The sequence below is a fragment of the Pleurodeles waltl genome, chromosome 6, assembly GCF_031143425.1.
Source record: "Pleurodeles waltl isolate 20211129_DDA chromosome 6, aPleWal1.hap1.20221129, whole genome shotgun sequence".
Taxonomy (NCBI): Eukaryota; Metazoa; Chordata; class Amphibia; order Caudata; family Salamandridae; genus Pleurodeles; species Pleurodeles waltl.
The window spans coordinates 1,494,302,831-1,494,324,587 of NC_090445.1; the positions used below are offsets into that span (position 1 = coordinate 1,494,302,831).

Below are 21,757 nucleotides of genomic sequence, written 5' to 3' on the forward strand. Positions count from 1 at the left end.
GGTCAACTGGACCATCAAAATGTTTGAGCTGGTGCAGAACCCCTGCTGGAGAAATGAGTTCACCTTGGGAGCACCTGTGCCTTATCACCCAGGTAAGAGACCTGCATCAGGACCTTCTCCACAGGAGGAATCACAAAGAACCTCAATTCTCTTCAGAATATCAATAGCATGTGAGGAACTCTGCATCTGCTGAGTGTAGCCCTTCAGGGCAGTTGCTTCTGTGCCAAGCACTTGCAGTCGGAGTGCACTCAGAAACTCCAGACGCTTCATGCCTTCTGGGCCATGTAAAAATGATTTTGGGCCTTTTGACACCGAAAGAACTTGCTGCTAGTTGACTTTAAATGAGAGTTAAAGTACAGTCTTGAGACTCGGACTAATAGCGTGGCATATCCTGCATGTCACCAGTAGTGAATGGAGAATAACTGAATCCCAAAAGTGAGTAGGGAGTGTGAGAGCACATTGCTAAGGAAACCCTAGAGTCCCGACCTCAGGTGGAGAGGTGTGATTGTTTGTAAATGTAATATTTTTCCTTTGTGTTGGCTAGTGATAGACATAAAATTCTTCTCTTTTTTCATAAAAGTGAGTATTTGGCTGGACAATGATTTGTTGTTGCTGCTGCACACATTTTGAGTTGTGAGCCTGAGTTCACTATACTGTATCCACCACTGCTTTCCGAGGGAGACTTGGACTGCTCAAACATGTTACTTCCGAGAGTCAACTGCAGAAGGCATATTTGACACAGTTGCTCAGGATCCATAGTACGTCGAGCCTGGGACATCATGTCAGGGTCCAATTCCTCGGGATCCGCATATTGCTAATCAAGAGGCCCACCTCCAGGCAACACCAACTCAGGTACCTTTATGGCGCTGAGGTTTGGGGGAGCCAGGTGGGGGAAGGGACAAACAGGAAGGGAACAGCCAGGGAGGAGATCTGGAAAAGAAAACGGTTAATACAAACAACAGCAAGGATTATCACATACCAGTCACATTGTGCAAAAAGCTCTAATATGATATTCATTAAATGCAGCAGGAGTCTCTAATGCAGTCTGCCTTCAAGTGAATGCAATCTAAACCAAAGCCGAAGTGCAACAAAGTCCCAAATGCAATTTACCCTCAAATGAATGCAATCTAAACCAACACCGATGTGTCTCAACAATATTACAGCCCTATACATGAGTGTATGCCAGGAGCTCAAAGAATGCCAATTCAAAATATTCTGCGGGATCTTTTTGCAGATCGGAAACATATAAAGTAATCAGCATTAAAGATCGTCTTTAGACAAGTCACAATCTTCACAACACTTTTGCAAATGAAATGTAACACTCAGAAGTAAGTCACCACACAGAAATCCCTAATACATAATAAAACGTTTACATTGCAGGTTTTGTTTGTCTACTCACATCGCACTTCACTCACAAAGAATGATTCATGAAAGGCATAGGCACTGGAGAAACCCAGTGACGAATGCAACAGCCGCTCAACCTCTTGAGAGCAAAGGGAGGAGTGGATGCAATGTTGTAGCTTTAGTGAGAGAATAAAATGCTGGCAGGGAAAAACCCAGTCGGAACAAACTTACTGTAAGCGAGTCCGTCCACTCGCTCAAACAAAGGAAAGCTTCTGGAGAGATAGTCCTGAAATGATGAGCAGGGCAAGAGGGGTCTGATCCAGGAGGATTCCAGAATAGTAAGCGCTGGAACCTGGGTGTGGCTGGCATTTATCGACCAGCCACACCCTTAAAATGGCCACCTCCTGAGATTGCTAGGAATTGAAGTCCCAGTTACAAGGTGTACCCGAATGAGGCATAATGGGGGCATTTCAACCACCATCGAGGGCTCCATCCAGGGAGATGAGTCTTGCCACAAGGATAAAGAGCAGAGGGTGGCGTGGTGCAGGAAAGGGCGCAGAAGGTGCACACAGTAGCAGGAAGACCATCATGGGGGGCATGTTTGAGACCACGCTGTCCCCAACTCCTGACACATCAGGAGCAAAATGCCACAATCATCACTCTTGGGCCCAGTAGCCTCTGCATGCCCCTTGACCCTATAAAGGGGTTAAAAAACAATGCATTTGCAGCAAAGAGTAGCTAGGTTTCAGCTTCAGATTCATGATAAATGAAATCACATCCAACCTACAAAATTCTTGAGTTAAAGGAGGTGGTGTGCCCTCTCTTAAATCAGTGAGATGACTCTGTCCACTCACATACACCCACTACTTGTGCCCTTGGTGCTACCAACTAAACAGTTGAATGTCATTAAAGAAGACATTTTCCAACATTTGGGAACACCCAATGGTTTTAGTGTGGGGTGACAAAAGATGTGAATGACAACTGCAAATACTAATGGATGGAGGTTGGTGTTCTCAATTCCCGAGTCTTTCATTGTATACATGCAGTATGTGGCAAAACTGGTGCAGCGCCGTGCAAAACATATTGCTGCTGCACTGAGCTGTGCCAATTGAGAAAAAAATCAGGCCTTAAGTCTGCAACCGGAGGAATGCAAAACACAGAGGGTGAACCAACAACAATTCTCACACAACTCCATGTGCCATTTGAGAATGGCCACATAAGTCAACTCATTCAACACATGAGGCATGTCTGTGAACATAAATTTGTGCAGCTTTACAAGTAGCTGCAATCTCACCATCTAACAAGAATCCCCTTAGCCCCACATTTACGGCAAAAAATTTCTGCATATGTGATGCTAACGGGCCACTTCCATAGCATCATATTTACAAGGTGGTGCAAACGAGGTTTGGCCACCTTGTAAACCCTTTGCACCACATCATGCATAATATATATATGATGTATGCAAAGGGGGCATTCCCTCATTAGGTGGTCACTAAAAATTGTGCAATGGAATCTACAAGATTCCATTGCACCACTTTTAGTGTAATTTTTAACACTGGCTTAAAGCAGGCATTAAAATGAGGCTCTATTGATTTCAATGGGCCTTTTAACACTATACTGGATTAGCGTAATTTTTTAATGCTAATCCAGTATAGCAGTGGTTCCCAAACTGTGCGCCGCGGCACCCCGGTGCGCCGTGACAAGTTGCCTGGGGCGCTGTGCGCATTTTTGAAAACATGAAATGCCATACTTCAGAAACTATTTATGCACGCGGTTTATACCAGCGTAACTTACGCAGGGAGGTAATTATTTTCCAGTCGAGCAGTAGACATTAGCATTTCATGTCGGGGGGATTACATGAGCCCCACCTGTCAACGTCTTGCATTATGGTTTCACCCAGCGTGATTACGTTCTTCGGCATTTACAGGCGCGCGGCAATTCAGAGACTCTGAGAGCCCACTCGGCATTCCAAGTCGAATTTCAGCTCATTGTCAGGTAATTACCGTAATTATTATAGTTTTTAGAATTTGGAATCTACATTGTAGACTGTGTAGACCTTGGAGAATATAACTGCGTGCACATATACAAACTTTTAACGCCTCCCCCCATGCTTCACCCCATTTATTTTCGCTCTCGTGCCGGTCATAATGCCAGAGCACACGTGTGTTCCTTGCTGGTTGTCACTGGCCCAGATTCTGTGTCCTCGTGCTCAGCTGGGAGGGCGGGAAGAGTCTCTGCCAGGGAGGGCGCTCCCAGCACTGAGTGTGGAAGGGTGTTTGTTCGTGTTTGTAATACAACACACGCATTCCCTGCTTAATTTGTAAAGGAATAAGTGCCAGGGTCCAACGTTTTGATTAGATCCTGCAGACTAACATAACTGTTAATTCTCCCGGAAAACAAACGCTTTCAAATGACAGAATTTTTTTCTTTCCAAAACACAAGACTAGTTAGGCCACACATTACAAAGGCGCTCGTTCTCATCATTATACACTTCTTAGGAGATTTCCCACACAAATTTCCCCAGGTAAGCAACATGGCTATACGACCGTTAAAGTCGGGCTGGACTATGCCCATTGAAGGAGGGTCAAGACTGATTCGCTTATGGCTGAATACAAATAGAGGTGGCACAGTGTGCAAAATAAAGATGGACTGGAGGGATGGGGTCCTGAGAAACTGCTAGTGGTTGAGATTAAATCAAGCATTTTTTTTCTGTATACTTCAGTGTGCGGGTAGGCCCAGGTGTGGGCCCCTGGCACATTGTGGCACATTGTGGCACATTGTGGCACTGGAGCCAAGCAATATTTGGCTAGTGATCCCTAATAAGGGCAAAACCAGTCATGAGTTGTGTTGTGCTCTGGTTAAGGGAAGAACTGGTCAGGCAGTTTGGGCTGCACTGTTCACACTCTTCACATTGGAGCAGGGTCAAGACTGATTTGCATATGGCTGGGACTAAAGACTGAAGTGGCACAGTGTACAAAATAATGATGGACTGGAATGGGGTCCTGAGAACTTGCCAATTTCCTACTGCAGCAGCTCTCCCCAGGGATGTTCAAGGAGTAGTTCCTAAAGAACGTTTAAAAAAAGTAGAATATATTGGCAATTTAAAAAAAAATAAAAACGTTTTCAAGCACATTGGCTAAAAAAGCTATAAAGCCAAATATATATTGAGTGCCATGTGACCTTTAGCCCATCGAGAGTCTTCTATTTGTTGTTAAGGGGGTAACAAATTTGTCTTGCACCATAGTTGTTAATGCCTTCACATATTGCCCCTATCTTGATGCTAAGAATTGCACCCTGCAGAAACCACCCCTTTTCTCAAGAAACTGCAGAGTGGGAGTGTGAACGACATTGCTTAATTTGTAAATAAAAATGTGCCAGTACCCAAAGTCCTCCTCTTAAACATGGGCTGCTGAAATTAAATGTGGGAAAACGGAATACTGAGGCAGTGTAATACTAAATCCATCTCAGGCCTCTTCAATGATTTTAAAACCACTTCCTTCCCCTTCAGCTCACTCTTGCAGCTTTCTGTTTTCTACCATTGTGACACTATTTCGTTTTTCTCTTCCCCAGTCTTTCCCTTTCTTCTCTTCTCTTCTACGTGTGAACTGATTGGCATCTTTATGATTGACAATGAAGAGATTTTTAATACCGAGTTCAAGTTCGTCTGAGCAAAGTGAAGTCTCAGGTTCTTCAGAGAAAAAAGAGGATGGGAAGCGAAAAACCAAGTATAGAAAGTATGATGACAGGTATCTAGATTATGGTTTCACATGTGTACAGGTTAATAATGAGGAGCGTCCTCAATGTGTAATCTGTTTTAAAGTTTTGGCTTTAGAATCCATGCTTCCAAGTAAACTAAAGCGTCATCTTGAAAGTCTTCACCCAAATGTGGTTGGAAAGCCAAGGGAATTTTTCCAAAGAAAACTAACAGAAGCCAAGTTACAAAAGACCACTTTCTCAAAACAAGCCAAAGTTAACAGTAACGCCCTCTTGTCTTCTTATAAAGTGGCCTATTGTGTTGCACAGTGTAAAAAACCACACACAGTTGCAGAAGAGCTGATTTTGCCTGCTGCTGTTGATATGGTAACCATCATGCTTGGCGAAGATGCTGGTAAATAGCTGCTCAAAGTGCCTCTTTCTAATAATACTATCAGCCGGAGGATAAACGATATGGCTGACGATATTAACGATCAGCTCATCTGTAACTTAAAAGGCAAAGACTTTGCACTCCCACTGGACGAGGCAACAGACAACCAAAAAGACACCCGTCTTATTTGCTATGTCAGGTTTGTTAATGAAAAAAGAATAGTTGAGGATTTGTTGTTCTGTAAGGAAATGAAAGGTGGAACTACCGGTCAAGATTTGTTTGCGGTTGTGGATGATTTTATGGTACAGAATCAGATTGACTGGGAGAGATGTGTTGGTGTTTGTACAGACGGGGGTCGTTCAATGGCTGGATGCTACCAAGGACTTCAAGCTCGCATACGGTCTAAAGCACCTAATGCTATTTGTACACACTGTATAATACACAGAGAAGCACTAGCAGCAGGAAACCTCAGTGAAGAACTGCATAATATTCTGAAAATAGTCACCAAAGTGATACATTTTATTAAAACAAGACCAATGAAAGCAAGATTTTTTGCTAAGCTGTGTGAAGACATGGGTGCCGAACACTCATGCCTCTTGTTCTACAGCAGTTCTCGATGGCTGTCTCTCGGTAACTCCCTGCTTAGGGTGTATGAGCTTAGGAATCAAATATACTCATATCTACACGATGATGAACATTGTTTTGCTGACAAATTTATTGATGCAGACTTTCTAATAAAAATGGCTTTTCTTTTGGATATTTTTGAAAAACTGAACACCCTGAACAAGTCCTTGCAAGGTAATAATACTAACATCTTGCAGCTCTCAGACAAAGTTTCAGGGTTTAAGAAAAAAGTCATCCTTTGGAAAGGCAGTGTAAGCAAAGGTGACTATAAATGTTTTCCTTCATTGTACAAGTTTCTGCAAGACAATGAGATGGCATTAAAGGAGGAGCTGAGGACAGTTTTTGTTCTGTATTTGTCACAACTGCATTTTTACCTTCAGAAATATTTCCCAGAGGATCAAGTGGAGCCAATCAAATGGGTGAGAGATCCCTTCAATGCTGAGATACCTCAGCATTTCTATAACGAGGAAGCAGAACAACTCATTGACATTTCAAGTGACTCAACATTGAAAGTACAATTCCAGTCTCTGTCACTGCTTGAGTTTTGGTGCCAAACTCAAGATGAATACCCAGTGATTCGCAAGATTGCCCTGCGTGTTTTGATCCTGTTTGCTACTTCCTACCTTTGTGAAGCTGGTTTCTCAGCAGTTGCAGTGATAAAGTCAAAATATAGGGCAAAAATTCACCTTGAAAAAGAAATGCGTGTTGCGATCTCAAAAATAACACCAAGATTCGAGGAGCTTTGTAAAGAAAAACAAGCACATCCATCTCACTAGGATTTTCCAAACATAGGCCTTTCTATTTTGTTCACATTCAGACTCCCTGGTTTTTCTTGTTAATTAAAAAACATTTACTACAGAACTTTGTTGTGTGGTTAATCTTACATGTGTTCAAAAAAGGTTGCTAATTCGTGGAAACATTTTTGGCTCTTGATATTGTATTGTTTCTGACTTAACTGAATAAAAAAAAAAGTAAACAACTTGTATTTTTATTTTGTTACCAATATGATAATACCTTCATCGCCTACATCCCAATTATTTGCAGGGAGAAAATTTGAAGTACTCCTGAGGCTGGGCTTACATCGCCCACCTGAAAAAAAAAGTAACATAATGGGGAGCCGCGGGCAATGGCCAATGTAGGTGAAGGGAGCCGCCGGTCGAAAAAGTTTAGGAACCACTGCAGTATAGCATTGCAATAGAGTCAAAAAAATTATGCTATTGCCCCTAACATTCACCATTCACCATGGTGCACTGTATTGTAAATACAGCGCTACCATGGTGGCATTAAGGGATCCAAGGGGGCTGCAAGAAAAGTGGTGCATCACTGGTGATGTGCCACATTTTTGTAAATATGGCCCTGAGTGTGTTTTGTGAATGGTTGGTGTACTGCTTAATGGGACATTAAACATACATAAGAACTGGCACAAATTGCATCAAAGTTATATTACCAGCACAATGTCACTAGCCCGTATTGTAACTGTATCATCATCCAAATAGTTGCTCATGTGGATCCAAGCTGCACATTCCCCTTGTACCACATCAACAAAGTCTCAAAACACATGCATTGAACCACATTCTACTTCCTTTCCCCAACATATGCCTGTGGCAGATATGCTGTATGCAAAGTGAGGGACAAACTATTGGGGCAGACAATCCATAATATTTGCACTGTCCCTTCCAATCAGCACACGTGTGGGGCCTGCTACAGCCAGATGAAAATGTAACACAAGCATTGTACGCAATGTGCCATCATTCATACTGCTATTGCATTATAACACCAAAAGAGGGACAGTATGCATTACACTACTGTGGCAAAGTCCACCATGGTGAATAGGAAGGTAAATTGCTTGCCACCATGGTGTCAGTTGCAGGGACAAGGAGACTGCAAGGAAGTAGGTAGTGTGGGATCAAAACACAAAATATGTTGTAAGGTTGCCCCATGTGTGATGCACAATGCTACACATAATATACAACTATAACATGGGGTCTGCAACGCCACTGAGCCTCCATTAGCAAGTAAATGCCATGTCAACAGACACCACAATCAAAGATTGACATATCACTATCTCATTGCAGATGCTGACCTGGCTGTCCTGGATTTTACAGATGACATGGATGACCAGCTGTTGACCATCAATAGGTTCCCTCCAGGCACCACCTCCAATCACAGGGACGCCACTCAGCATTGAGGGGCCTCCACATGAACCACCCAGCTACTAACACACAGCACCAGCCAGTCCTGGCACAGCCCTGGACTCCAAGGACCCAGACATCACCTTCCAGAGGACAGTGGTAGGAGTCCAGCTGGCGCTGGCCAAGCAGGTGCAGGTGGGGATGGAGACCATGGCAGGCAGCCTAGAGAGAGTGGTGCAGAGGTGCCTCAGTCCAACTAAGGACAACTCAGCTGCCATCAAAGGCACCCACTCCTGCCTTTGTGGACTCCAGCAGTCCCTGGCCGACATAACTGCTTTCCTGATGTGGAGGCTCCAACAATTGCCCTCCCAAAGTGGCAGCAGCATGATAGACAACAGGCTGGAGGCTATACAGAATACCATGGAGTCCATACAGTGGGAAGTGCCCTCCCTCAGGGAAAACATGGCTGTCTACCACCGCAATGTTGCTGCTGTGTTGAAAAATCAGAAGTTCCTCCTTGCTGCAGTGATTCCTTTTGTGCTCCCACAAATAGCAGTTGCTGGGATTTTTGACTCTACATCTCTATCTCCTGATGTGTGTGTTTGGCCCCCTCAACCTCAACTACAGCACCACCCATGGCACAGGAGGCACCACACACATCAGATGATTAAGTTGTAGAAGGAACAACATTCACAAGGAAAACTCTATGGTAGCACCAATCTGTGCCACATGAACAGAAACTCCTTAGTGTTATGATTAGGATCTTGACAGTGTTGTGACAGCAGGCAATATGCCCTCTTCACTCAACCACTGAAGACATGTCTGCTATGTACTGTCATTGTCTCAAATCTTACCTATTGGCAATTTGGATACCTCCTCAATAATGCACACTTCTCCTAACCATGTCTCATAACATGTTCCTCACCCCTGGACTCTCACTGTACAACAAATGGCTCAGGAACTCGCATGGGGTCTACAAATTGGGCATCATATAGCATTGGAAGATACCCTTGCATCTGTAAATAAATCACTTTTTTTTTAGAAATTGGGTCTTTGGTTAACAGTCAGGTTATCCCCTGTCCAAGCAAGGACAAGTCAGGCAAGAGGAGAAACACACCTGGTTAACCCCCATTCACCTCCTTGGTAGCTTGGCACAAGCAGGAAGGCTTAACTCAGAAGCAATGTGTTAAGTATTTGTACCAACACACACAGTGATACAGTGAAAACACTTGAAAATGGACACCACACCAGTTTAGAAAAATAGGCAATATTTCTCTAAACCAAACAAGACAAAGACAACAAAAATGCAACATGCACATGTCAAGGTGTGAATTTTCAAAGTAAAAGTCTTACTCTATAGAAAACAATGGAAATGTTGATTTTACACAAAGTATTTGGTTTGCGTCAAAAATAAAGCAGCACAGGCGAGCATGCATCAGAAAAGTTAGAGATGCGTCTATTCCTTACTTGCAAGTGAGATTGTGCCTTGTTTCTCCCTCCAGTCGGGTAGGCAACACATCATTTAGAGCGATGTGTCATTTTCCGGACAGGACAACCTGGATCCGCACAGGTTTTCAATGACTTTGACACCCAGCGACGATGTGTGTGAAATCCGATTACACGGTGTTAGAAAACTAAGCTTTGTGGGGTTTACGTCGTTTCATCAGCTGCAATGGGGGTTACATCATTTCTCCAGCCACAATGCATCAACCCCCCAGCCTCAATGCAGGTGGAGCTTCAATTTCAGCCGCAAAGCGGGTGGCGTGTCATTTTTCAGCCACGTTACAGGTGGTGATTGGCAAAGTCTGTGCATGGAATTCAGCCCTTGTTCTACAAACTTCACCTCTCAAGGGCTCAGGTACAGGATGGGGCAACACTTGGCAGGGCAGGAGTCTCAGCAGAGAGTCCATGTGCTGGTAGTGGAAGTCTTTGATGGCCCTGAGACTTCATAACAGGAAGCAAGCTCAATGCAAGCCCTTGGAGATTCTTCTCAAGCAGTAATGCACAACAAAGTCCAGTCTTTGTCCCCTTCACAAGCAGAAGCAGCAACTGCAGGGTAGCCCAACAAAGCCCAGTCACAGGCAGCTCTTCTCCTTGGCTAAGGGTCCACTTGAATCCAGAAGTGATCTTGAAGAAATCTAAAGTTTGGGGTTTTGGGTCCACTACTTATGCCCCTTTTTGCCTTTGAAGTTGCCCAACCGCAAATAAAAGTCTCTATTGTCTACAGGATCCTGGCTTGCCTAGGCCAAGCCCTAGACACACACCATGGCATTGGAGACTGCATTGTGCGAAGGCAGGTATAGCCCATTCAGGTGTCAGTGACCACTCCTCCCTCCACTCCAGCCCATATGGCTCATCAGGAAATGCCGGCTACACCCCAGCTCCCTTTGTGTCACTGTCAAGGGGAGATTCAGAAACAGCCCAACTGTAAGTCTGACCCAGACAGGGAATACACAAGCAGGCAGTCACAGAATGGTTAAAGCATGAAAGATCCTACTTTCTAAAAGTGGCAAAAATGAACAATCTAAAAACCAACTTCACTAACAGATGTATTTTTAAATTGTGAGTTCAGAGACCCCGAACTCCAAATTTCTATCTGCTCTCAAAGAGAAACTGTACTTCAAGGATATTTAAAGGCAGACCCCGTGTTAGCCTATGAAAGAGATAGGCCTTGCAACAGTGAAAAACTAATTTGGCAGTACATCACTGTTACGACATGCAAAACCACACAAATACATGTCCTACCTTTAACATACACTGCATCCTGCCCATGGGGCTACTTAGGGCCTACTTTAGGGGTGCTTACATCCTCAAAAGGGAAGGTTTGGACCTGGCAAGTGAGTATGGTTGCCAGGTCGAATTGTCAGGTTAAAACTGCACACAGAGACACTGCAGTGGCAGGTCTGAGCCATGATTTGAGGGCTACTCCTGTGGGTGACACATTCAGTGCTGCAGGCCGACTAGCAGCATTGGATTTACAGGCCCTAGACACCTCTAGTACACTTCACTAGTGACTTACTCCGAAATAAAATATGCCAAACAAGGAAAAAACAATTACATATACAATTTTACATAGGGAGCACTTGAACTTTAGTCATCTCATTGGTCACACATTACATTTCATCATTGCATTGCACAAATCAGACCCTCTCACAGAAGACCCAGGAATGATACATGTGACGCACAAGATGACACTTACTGGCTGCATTGGGGTCTTTAAATTGGGGCACTTCTCCATTGGTGGATGGTGGAGGCCCACCTGCAATACATGACAGGAAAACATAGCTTTGTGAAATGTGGACATTTTATTGCATGGACAACAGTTTCACATTTAACTTGTTAAGCTGAGTAAGCAAGTCAACTTAGTGGTAGAACAACTGCCAAACATTTATAATCTGTCTGTGAAATGAAAAGCCAGATAATGGAGACGCTGGCACCATCAAAGCATCAGTTTACCTGACGGTCCTGTGGTGTACTGCACCATATGCACATGGATTTGTCACACAGCTGTTTATTAGTGTTACACCTCCATGTCTACATGGGGCAGCATGACACAGTATTCTGCATCAGACCAGCATGTAATGGTTGTTGCAGAGGCCGTCCCATTGTAACAACCATTGCTTATAACCCTTTCCCAGATGTTGAAGACTTCTAAGTCATTTAAAAAAAAAAATTGAGTAGTTTTCAAAGATAATATTAAAAATCCGCTACATTATCATTGTACACGTCTTCCAACATGTATTGCTTTATTAGTTGACAATATTATACATAGGCTGCAGCGGCGAGACAGGAGTTACTGGTTAATTTTTTCAAATCTTGAACAACCTGAACTCAATTAACAAAGAAATAGGAAGAGGTCCCCTATACTTGGCAATATGATCACAGACAAGAGCATTGTTGTCTTAAAATTAAGGCAGAGAGAGGATACAGTCTGCAGCATTAACATAACTTAATATTAGTACAGTATTTATGCACACACTTCCTTTCAGTTTCTGGGACCGCACCCGTCAGATTACAATGACGGATTAGTCCCCACCAACATCCCTGCTGTGGAGTATTATAATGTATTTCTAATATGTATATGTCCTGGGGCAGGACTTTTACTAAAACAGCCTGCATGTCGTTTATCGCAAGCATTAGGGCGCGATCATTAGGGCTGCATTCGTTCTTGATACCTATCCAACTCCTGCATGTACGTGTCCCATTCACTGACGATTGGTATTTTACGTTGCCCTCTGGCTTCCTCTCGTCTAAGCGTGACTGCTTCTGTCTTACTCCACTTAAGCATTGCAGCACACCATTGGGGAAGTGTCGGGAGCTGGTGTGATTTCCATTTCATAGCTATGGCTCGCCTGCCTATAAGTAGTGTGAGGTCAATAAAGTGGCTATTTTCAGTTGCTTGCTAGTCCCAGTTGGAAGCTCTCTACCATTTATCTAGCTGTACGCTGGATCAATTCCGCAAGAGTCTCCGCTATTTGTTGCCAAAAGCGGTCCGATTCCGGACAAGACCAGAACACATGTATCTTATTGACTACTGGTTCGTGACAATGGGGGCATCCCGCTGAAGACCCAAACATTTTGTTCAATGTATGTGGTGTAAGGTAGGCCCTGTGTGTGATGTTATACTGTATGTATTGGAATTTTGCATTCCTCAATGCTTTTTTATGGTAGATCAACACCTTGCTCCTTTCCTTATTCTGGATTTCCCTACCCACATCTCTCTCCCTTTCGTCAGGCAAAAACTGCAGGGGGGCCTGGGTCGTGTGTGCCAGTGCCCGTGTGAAACAAGTGATTAAATTCTTCCCACTTCCCATGACTTGTAGTGCATGCACCAATGGGTGAAGATCTGGTTCTGAGTCTGAGTTTTGCCAGTGTTCTGGCAGTGTGGTAGTTAACCTAGCATGTGCAATGAAGTGTCCCCTTGGAACTCCTTCCCCCTTGTTCAGGTAATCAAAGGGCTCAAGCACCTCACAGAAAAAGGACCCAACTGTGCAGATCCCCCTGCCTCCTATTGTGGCAGTCCTACTTGGCCCAACACTATCTGAAAGGGCTTAAAGGCCTCTAGACTAATTTCAGGGGAATATGTCAGAATTGAGGGCATGATTCTAACACTGCGCTTATAACTAGCATGGGCTACAGCCAATAATGTACTGCAGTGTGGAGGCAGTGAAGCATACAGGAGAAATGTTTCCAGAACTAGGCGCTGTGCATCTCCATGAGTGTGTTGCCCCAATTCTTCTAATAACTGGCCCGCCAGCCACAGAGCCGGCCACTGCAGTTGTGCTGCTAAATAATAATTTTCAAAATTGGGAGCCCCCAACCCCCCTTTCTTAATTGGGAGTTGCAATTTTTGTAGTGCCACCTGGCATCTGCCGCTGTCCTATATAAAGGTGCTCATTACAGCATGTGAAAGACTCTCCTGAGGATAATTAGGGGAAGATTTTGAAAACAGTACAGAAGGCATGGTAGTACAACCATTTTTGATAGTGTTAGGGTGCACCAGAACATCATTTGAGAGCGTATAGCTATGATGGCTCTTGTAAGGTTCTCATCTAGTAGGTTTTGTTTGGTGTGGTAAATGTTTATACCTAGATAGCGAAAGGTGGTGGGCTCTCAGCAAATTTCTTGGGTCTCCATCTGGAGGCTCTATGAAGGACAGTGGGGGCCCAGTTTACCCCAAGACCCGACGCTGCTTTAAAGTCAGACAATAACTTAGTTATGGCACTTACTACCTGACTTATATTGCATATGTAACTCAGCACATCATCTGCATATAAGGAAGCAACGTGCTACTTCCATCTAATGGAATCCCCCATTTTCCTTCTTTCTGTTGGAGTTTCCGTGCCAACGGCTCCATCGCCAAGGCAAAGAGTAATGGGTATATGGGGCAGCCTTGGCGCATGCCTCTCGTCACCGGGAAGGCAGGAGAGATACACTGTTCTATCTTTACTCAGGCTATAGGGTCCACATATAAAAGTTGTAAAAGTTTATTCATGTGTCCTGTGATGCAAAAGGCAGTTATTGTAGAAAATATGTAGCCCCAGTCTAGTGTATCAAATTCTTTTTTGAGTTCTAGGACCAAACACACCACATCTGCCCATTGTGCCGGAGACCTTTCCATTATTCTGTACAGTCGACGTACGTTAAGTGTTGTGGATATGCCCGGGACAAAGCTGTTCTGGTCTATTTGTATTAGTTGGGGTATCTGTGCTAGGAGAATAGAGGCTATCAGTTTGCACAATATTTTAGAATCTGACCCAAGCATAGAAAGAGGACAATAAGAAGCCAGTTTTTGTGGGGTTTTTCCCGGTTTGGGTAGAGATATTAACAAGGATTCCCACAAAGATGGTGGGAGTTGACCTTCCTGCAACGCCGTCTGATAAACATCTAATAGCTTGGGTGCTAATATGGGCAGAAAGGTTTTAAAGTAAGGCAATAACTTAGTTATTCATCAATTCTTGGAGTCCTCCCTGTAGCTGAGGTCCGTACTGCTTCGCATATATCTTGCATCTTAATGGGTGCATTAAGGGCTTCTACATCGGCGGGGCGCAGTGCTGGTAGGACTATTTCCTGCATAAAGGCCAGCATCCTCTGGGTTCTGTCTACTGGCAGGGTGTTATATAGGTCTCAGTAGTATGCTGTAAAAGCATCATGAATATCTACTTGCATGGAAGATAGTCTTATCGCCATGGTCGATGGTGTGGGGCAGGGTGACGCAGCAGCCAGGCCAGTAAGTGCCCTTCAGCATGCATGCATCCTTGCCTGATACACTCTAATAACAAGACAATGTAGTTGTTCTCTTATTTGAGCATGTGTCTCTGTAGCTGTAAGAAATTGGTGCTTTCCTTCTGGTGAAGCCTGAGACTGGAGTTCTACCTCTCTAAGCGTAGTTTATAAATACGTTATTTCCTTCTGTATTGTTGCATGGACCCCCACTGCTGTATGGATAGAATGCCCCCATATTACTACCTTCAATGACTCCCACTCAATCGCACGTGCAGTTTCCGTGCCCCAATTATCTGTCAAGTATTGTTTTAGGACTTCTTGCGTGCTTTCCTGAAATCTCTGGTCCTACAGCTTTACAGGTTGCAACTTCTATGTAGGAACCAGTGGTCTTAACTGTCCCCATTGAAAGCGTACTAATAAGGGATTATGATCAGAGAATGTTTTCTCAAGATACTCTACTGCGTTAACCAATTGTTGTGTGGGGGACTAATAGTGTATATAATCCAGCTGAATGTGTAGTTCATGTGGTATAGAATAGTGTGAAAACTCTTTGGCTTCTGGATGTAATATGTGCCAGCAATCGCGCAAAGTCCACTGCTGCAGCCATTGGGACAAGTGAGCGGCTACCGACACCACCGGTGGAGATGGCAATGGGGGATATGAGCGATCCTGATCTATGTTAAGTACACTGTTAATGTCCCCACCCACAATCCACGGTACATGCGCCCATTTGACTAACACCGTTGACATATGTGCAAAAAACGCAGCTTGGTTATTGTTAGGGGCCTAAACGCTGCCTTGCAGCACAGGTGTGCCATCCAGGGAAACACAATGACCATCTGAGTCTATTTATCTCTTACTAGATTGGAACAGGACTCCTGCGTGGATCCAAACCATGGCTCCACATGCAAATCCAGAGTATGTGGTGCAGTACCATTGTCCCTGCCATCTGAGTTGTAATCTAGAATTGTCGCCCCCAGCTTTCCGTGTCTCCTGTAAGAGTGCTATCTGCACCCAGTGGCTCCTTATAAACTGTTGTATTACATGTCTCTTCCTGCTGGTGCCCAGACCCTGAACATTCTATGTTACTACTTTAATTTCAGCCATTTAATCTTATCTGTGAAAAGGGCATCAGGAAGGAGGACCATACCCCACTGCTGGGTGAGGTTAGCTACTGCGCTTGCATGGTTCGTGCATCTTCCTTGAACTTGATTTCGATTAGAACTGATTCCCAGAACTTCGGTCCCAGGGCTACCCTGAACAGTTAGGTACACCCAAACCATAAACATACAGTCCCAAATAATGGGGCCTCCATTTTGCCCAGCAGTGCGATATGTGGGCGCCCAAGAGCAGGGCGGGGGGTTAAATGGCCCGTAGCACAGTGTGAGTGTGACTTCCAGCGTGTGTGCCACCTCACTCACAATAACATATTAAGGGCCACATGTGCAAAGCTTTTTTTGCCGGTTTGCGACTAGAAAAGTACTTTTTAGGATGTACCAAGCCCAAACTGCGATTCGGTAAATTGTTACCGAATCGCAATTTGGGTTTTGCAATTTAGTATTAGGAAGGGGCGTGTTCAGGACATCCCTCCCTAATAACAAATCTAAATGATCTGTATGATTGTTTTGTGACCGTGAATGTGGTCACAAAACAATCGCAGTTAGCACAAATTTTAAATCTAACCCATTGACCCTTTACCCTTTGTGAATGGTAGCAAAAAATATTTTTTCAGAGCAGGCCATGGTCCCACGTACCACGACTTGCTCTGAAAAAATTCAAAGAAAACTTTTCATTTTTGTTTTTGAAATGCATCCCTTTTTCCTCTAAGGAAAACAGTCTGCATTTTAAAAAAACTGATTTATTTAAAAGCAGTCACAGACATGGTGGTCTGGTGTCCCCAGCAGGCTACCATCCCTGTGAGTGTGGCTTTTCCCAATGGAGTCGCAAATTGCGACCAACCTCATGAATATTCATGAGGTACTTCATTTGCAACCCCATTGAGAATCGAAAACAGTGTCATTGACACTGTTGTACATCAGGTTTTGTGGTTTGGAATTTGTGAGTTGCAAAACCTAATTTTTGTACATGTGGCCTTAAGTAACTTAATACACCACAGTTTCAACATTCAAACCTATCAATCTTTTTTAACAGTGCCCGTGACGCAGCAGACTGTGAGGAGCAAACTTGCCACAAGCTCCTAATTGTCAGTCAGTGTGTTCCTAGAGTAGCATGTCCGCTGGTTGCAGGGTTACCTTTGGTAGTGTGTCAGATGGAGTCTAGCTAGCCCAGCACGGACAGAATTAAATGAGCGCCCACCCCGGCCCAGGAGCGTCTACAACAGAAACAGGCATTGACTGTTGCAACTGCATTACGGATGGACGAAGGACTGGCATCATTGCAGATAAGTAATGAACGACACACCAACTCAGAGTCGGAGGTCTCGGCCAGTTAGGGCATGTATCTCTAGTGTAGCTTGTAATTGCTGTATGACCCAGGGGATAGATGTTGCCAACTGTCACTGCCTTCTGTCAGAATAGTATGCGATGGGTAACTGTAACGTTGTTGTTGTAGCAAACATGAGTGGGTTATGTACTGACCTAGCTATCCTCTCTGTACATATATTGGGTGATCACATGGTGACAGTGTTGTGTTGCACAGTCATTATTGGTCTATATGTGTACCTTCTCCATTATTTATGGCATATCTTGTTTGGAATAGATTACGTCCTACATTGCTGGCATTTTTAGGCTGCTTACACTTTGAACACACCTTCTACTGCAACATTGTCTGGTCCTAAATGGACAGGATGCAACGTGTAACTTGTGTAATTTATTTAGAGATGTACACATCCTCTTCTACTGGCTGCATAATAGTTTCCTTCCCATTTCCAGGCTTTACGATATTACATGACTTCCACACACACATAACAGTACACCTGCCACAGCACTTGTGTAGTCTCCAAGTAACCTCCCTATGCTGTAACGCCAAGTTTCTGTGGGAGTCTCTCAGCTGACCTTCCACGTCCATTGGTGTACAAGTGTTTGCACTAAATTCCACTTTCCACAACTTATGACAGTATCACCATGAGTGTTACTTGTTAGTGAGTGAAATTAGCTTAGCACTGTATTATTTTCTGGCCACATACAACATATCTGTCTCCTTCTTCTGACATACATTTAAGAATGGTTCTGTGGCATGTTTGGACATTGCTAGACATACTAGCACATCTCACACCTGAGTGGCATGTTGGAGACCTAGACATTTTATGGAATTTTGTCAGTGTTGGTAACTTTCTCTTGGTCTGGCATGAGAGTGTCAATGAGAGGTGTGCTTTCATATGTGGTGTGTGATGGTATCATACAAACTATACTGGGTAACCTTGCAGACCCATGTCAACCATTGTAGTTAATTGCAAACCCTTTCCTACCTAGGCCATACACCTGTACATAAGTCTTCACATGTATATCCAGATTAGCTGCATGCATGTGTCAAGACAGCAGATTTGTGTGACAAGTGTGTTAGAATTACATAGGGAGTGGGACAAACTCTGCCTACATTCCACCTAGAAATTAATTTGGTGGTGCATTCTCCATTTTATAGTTAAATCCTGGCTATGGGACATATGTATGGAAATTCGATCAGCACCCATTGCTGCTTCACTTGCCTAGCAACCCTTAGTGCACAGCACACCACGTGACAGGGTTGGGCCGAATGGCGGTGCCCGAATGTGACGCCATTGATTTATGGTGCAGGCTTAAGGTCAAGCTTTAGTTCCTAACTCTGAACAGTCAAGGATGTCCATTGATACCAATGGTCTCCCCCCCTCAGTGCTGGCGTAGCAGCTATCCACCTGAGATGTGACACAGTTCAGTACATATTTTTCTAATGCACCATTTGGAAACAGCCCCTATCGTATGTACACCCCCTCTGCCAGGCATGAGGATGATGTGGGGAAAGGGGTAGGTATTTGCACAATGGCCACTTAACGCAACATATTTTTTGTAGTATGTGGATGTGAGAAAGTAGCCTCTTTCTAGCATGGTTACCCCCATTTATGCCCTGTTTGTCAGTGTGTTTTGAATGTGTCACTGGGATCCTGCTAGTCAGGACCCCAGTGCTTATGTTTTGTGGCCTACTTGTCAGTCTGTTTCTCTGTTGTTGCCATTGTGCTTAACTGTGTCACTGGAGCCCTGCTAATCAGAACTCCAGTGTTTATGCTCTCTCTGGTTCCAAATTCGTCCTTACATACTGGTAACCCAGTATTTCACTTCAAATTGGCATACTGGACCCTCATTATAAGTCCCTAGTATATGGTACCTAGGTACACAGGGCATTGGGGCTCCAAGGGGTCCTTATGTGCTGCAGCAATTATTTTGCTACCCATAAGGAGCCCATACAAAGGCTTCTACAAGTCTGCCATTGCAGCCTGTGTGAAATAGTGCATGCACTATTTCACAGCCATTTTCACTGCACCAGGTCACTTACAAGTCACCTATATGTCAGGCCTTCAGACCCTGGGTGGGTAAAAAGTACCTGTGTGTGAGGGCACCCTTGTACTAGCAGAGGTGCCCCCATGTTGTCCAGTTCCATTTTCCCAGACTTGGTGGGTGTGGGGATGCCATTCTAAGTGTGCACTGCACATAGGTCAATACCTATGTACAGCTTCACAATGGTAACTCCAAATATGGCCATGTAAGGTGCTTAACAACTGGGAATTGTACAGCAATACTGATTCCAGTAATAGTTTTACAATTCCATGCACCCTTGGGGCTCCACTATGGACCCACAGTACTGCCATACCAGCCTTCTGAGGTTTTCACTGCAGCCCCAGCTACTGCCACCTCACAAACAGGCTTCTGCCCTCCTCGGGCTTGAGCAGTTCAATCCCAGGAAGGCAGAACAATGCATTTCCTTTAGGATAGGGGTGTTACACCCTCTCCCTTTGGAAATGAGTGGTACAGGCAAGGGAGGAGTATCCTCCCAGAGCCTATGGAAATTCTTTGAAGGGCATAAACGGTGCCCTCCTTGCATAATCCAGTCTACACCGGTTCAGGGACCCCCAGTCCCTGCTCTGACACAAAACTGGACAAAGGAAAGGGGAGTGACTACTCCCCTGTCCATCACCATCCCAGGGGTGGTGCCCAGAGCTCATCCAGAGTATCCCTGGGTTCTGCCATCTTGTTGTCAGGATGGTCAGGACATTCTGGGAGCATCTGAGTGGCCAGTGCCAGCAGGTGACATTGGAGACCCCTCCTAATAGGTGCTTACCTGGTTAGGTGACCAATACCCCTCTCATGGCTATTTAGGGTCTCTCCTCTGGGTGTTTCTTCAGATTTAGATTGCAAGACTACAGCAGGAATCCTCTGCATCCTTTACTTAATCTTCAACCGACGGATCAACTGCTGACTGCTCCAGGAGCTCTACAAAACTGCAACAAAGAAGCAAAGATGCCTTCTGCAACCTTGTGTCTTCAGTTCCTGCCAGCAACTGCAACAGTTTCTAGGTCGTGCATGCTCCAAGGACTGCCTGTCCTCAGCCTGCACTAGAAGTACTGAAGGAATCTCCTGTGCGGTGAAGGAGTCACTTCCCTGCTTCAGCAGGCACCTCTCTGCAGCGACGATCGGTGGTTTGGGCACCCTCTAACAATGACAAGCATGTATCCAGCAGCATGGGTGGTAGACTAAAGTGACTCTGACAGTCCCAGCTGTCTGATGTTGGTGGAGGAAAGAGCTTGCCTCCCCATGCAAGACAGTACCCCCATGCACCGCGTGACTTGCAGCTACCAAGGCTGTGTGCAACTTTCCAAGAAGTTCTTCATGCACAGCATAGCTTAGGCCTCCAGCACCCCATCCTGAGATGCACAGCTTCCTGAGTGGTTCTCCGGTGGCGTGGGAATTCTTTCTGTCATGCTGCATGGGCCTCCATTTGCACCTTATTTGTCTCCAGGCTGTGGGACTCCTGTGTACACTGCCTGGTCTTCTGAGGACTCTCTGAGTTACTGAGAGCCCCCTCTGTCTCCCACTCCTTGGTAGAGTCGACCTGGTCCTTCCTGGGCCCATGCAGTGCCATTTTCCACGAGCTTCTAGTTTTGTGTTTACCAAGGCTTGTTGGCGGAATTCAGCGACTCAAACCAGACTGCATTCATACATCCGTCGTGGGACATCTTCTGCACCAACCAGGACCCCGCATCTATCTTTTTTAGTGAAATACTGACTTTGTCTTCTGACCGGTGGTTCTTCTTCTGCACCTTCATCTGTGTTAGCAGGGGCTCCTGTTCTCCCTGGATTCTTCAGTGCTTCTTGGACTTGGTCCCCTTCTTCCACAGGTCTTCATGTCCAGGAATCCATCATAGGTGTCTTGCAGTCTCTTCTGGTTCTTGCACAGTCTTCTACCATGACTTCTAGTGTGTTTTAGAAAACTTGCTGTGTTTTACTCCTGCTTTCCTGGGCTCTGGGGTGTGGTAGTTTACTTACCTTTGATGTTTTCTTACACTCCCATCGCTCCTCTACACACTACACTTGCCTAAGTGGGATACCGACTTTCGCATTCCACTATTTTAGTATTTGTTTTGTGTTGCCTCTAGGCCCTTTGTAAACTATTGTGATTTTCACTATTTGCACTATTTTCTGACTGTTTACTTTCCTGCTTTTGGTTGCTAGTGTATATATTGTGAATTTATTTACATCCTAAGGGAATATAGGTGGTCATTGCAACCCTGGCGGATGGTGATAAAGCGGCGGTAAGACCGCTGCCAGCATGGAGGGGAGATGGTAGTGCACAAAAAACACATGTGCTGCCACCTCTGCCTCAATAAACTTGGGTTGGGTGGCTTCCCTTGGTGGCACCG

The 21,757-nt window shown here is 44.7% G+C and overlaps 1 protein-coding gene across 1 annotated transcript; it reads left to right on the top strand.

The window, feature by feature from the left end:
• Nucleotides 1-5,511: 5,511 nt before the first annotated feature.
• On the top strand, nucleotides 5,512-6,828 carry LOC138301778 (zinc finger BED domain-containing protein 5-like). Its single transcript, XM_069242282.1, has one exon. The coding sequence runs from the start codon at nucleotides 5,512-5,514 to the stop codon at nucleotides 6,826-6,828; it is 1,317 nt and encodes a 438-aa protein (XP_069098383.1).
• The last annotated feature ends 14,929 nt before the right edge of the window (nucleotides 6,829-21,757 follow it).

Bases quoted from the DNA above. Each gene is read 5' to 3' on its own strand.
- LOC138301778 (XM_069242282.1), top strand. From the start codon at position 5,512: ATGGCTGACGATATTAACGATCAGCTCATCTGTAACTTAAAAGGCAAA.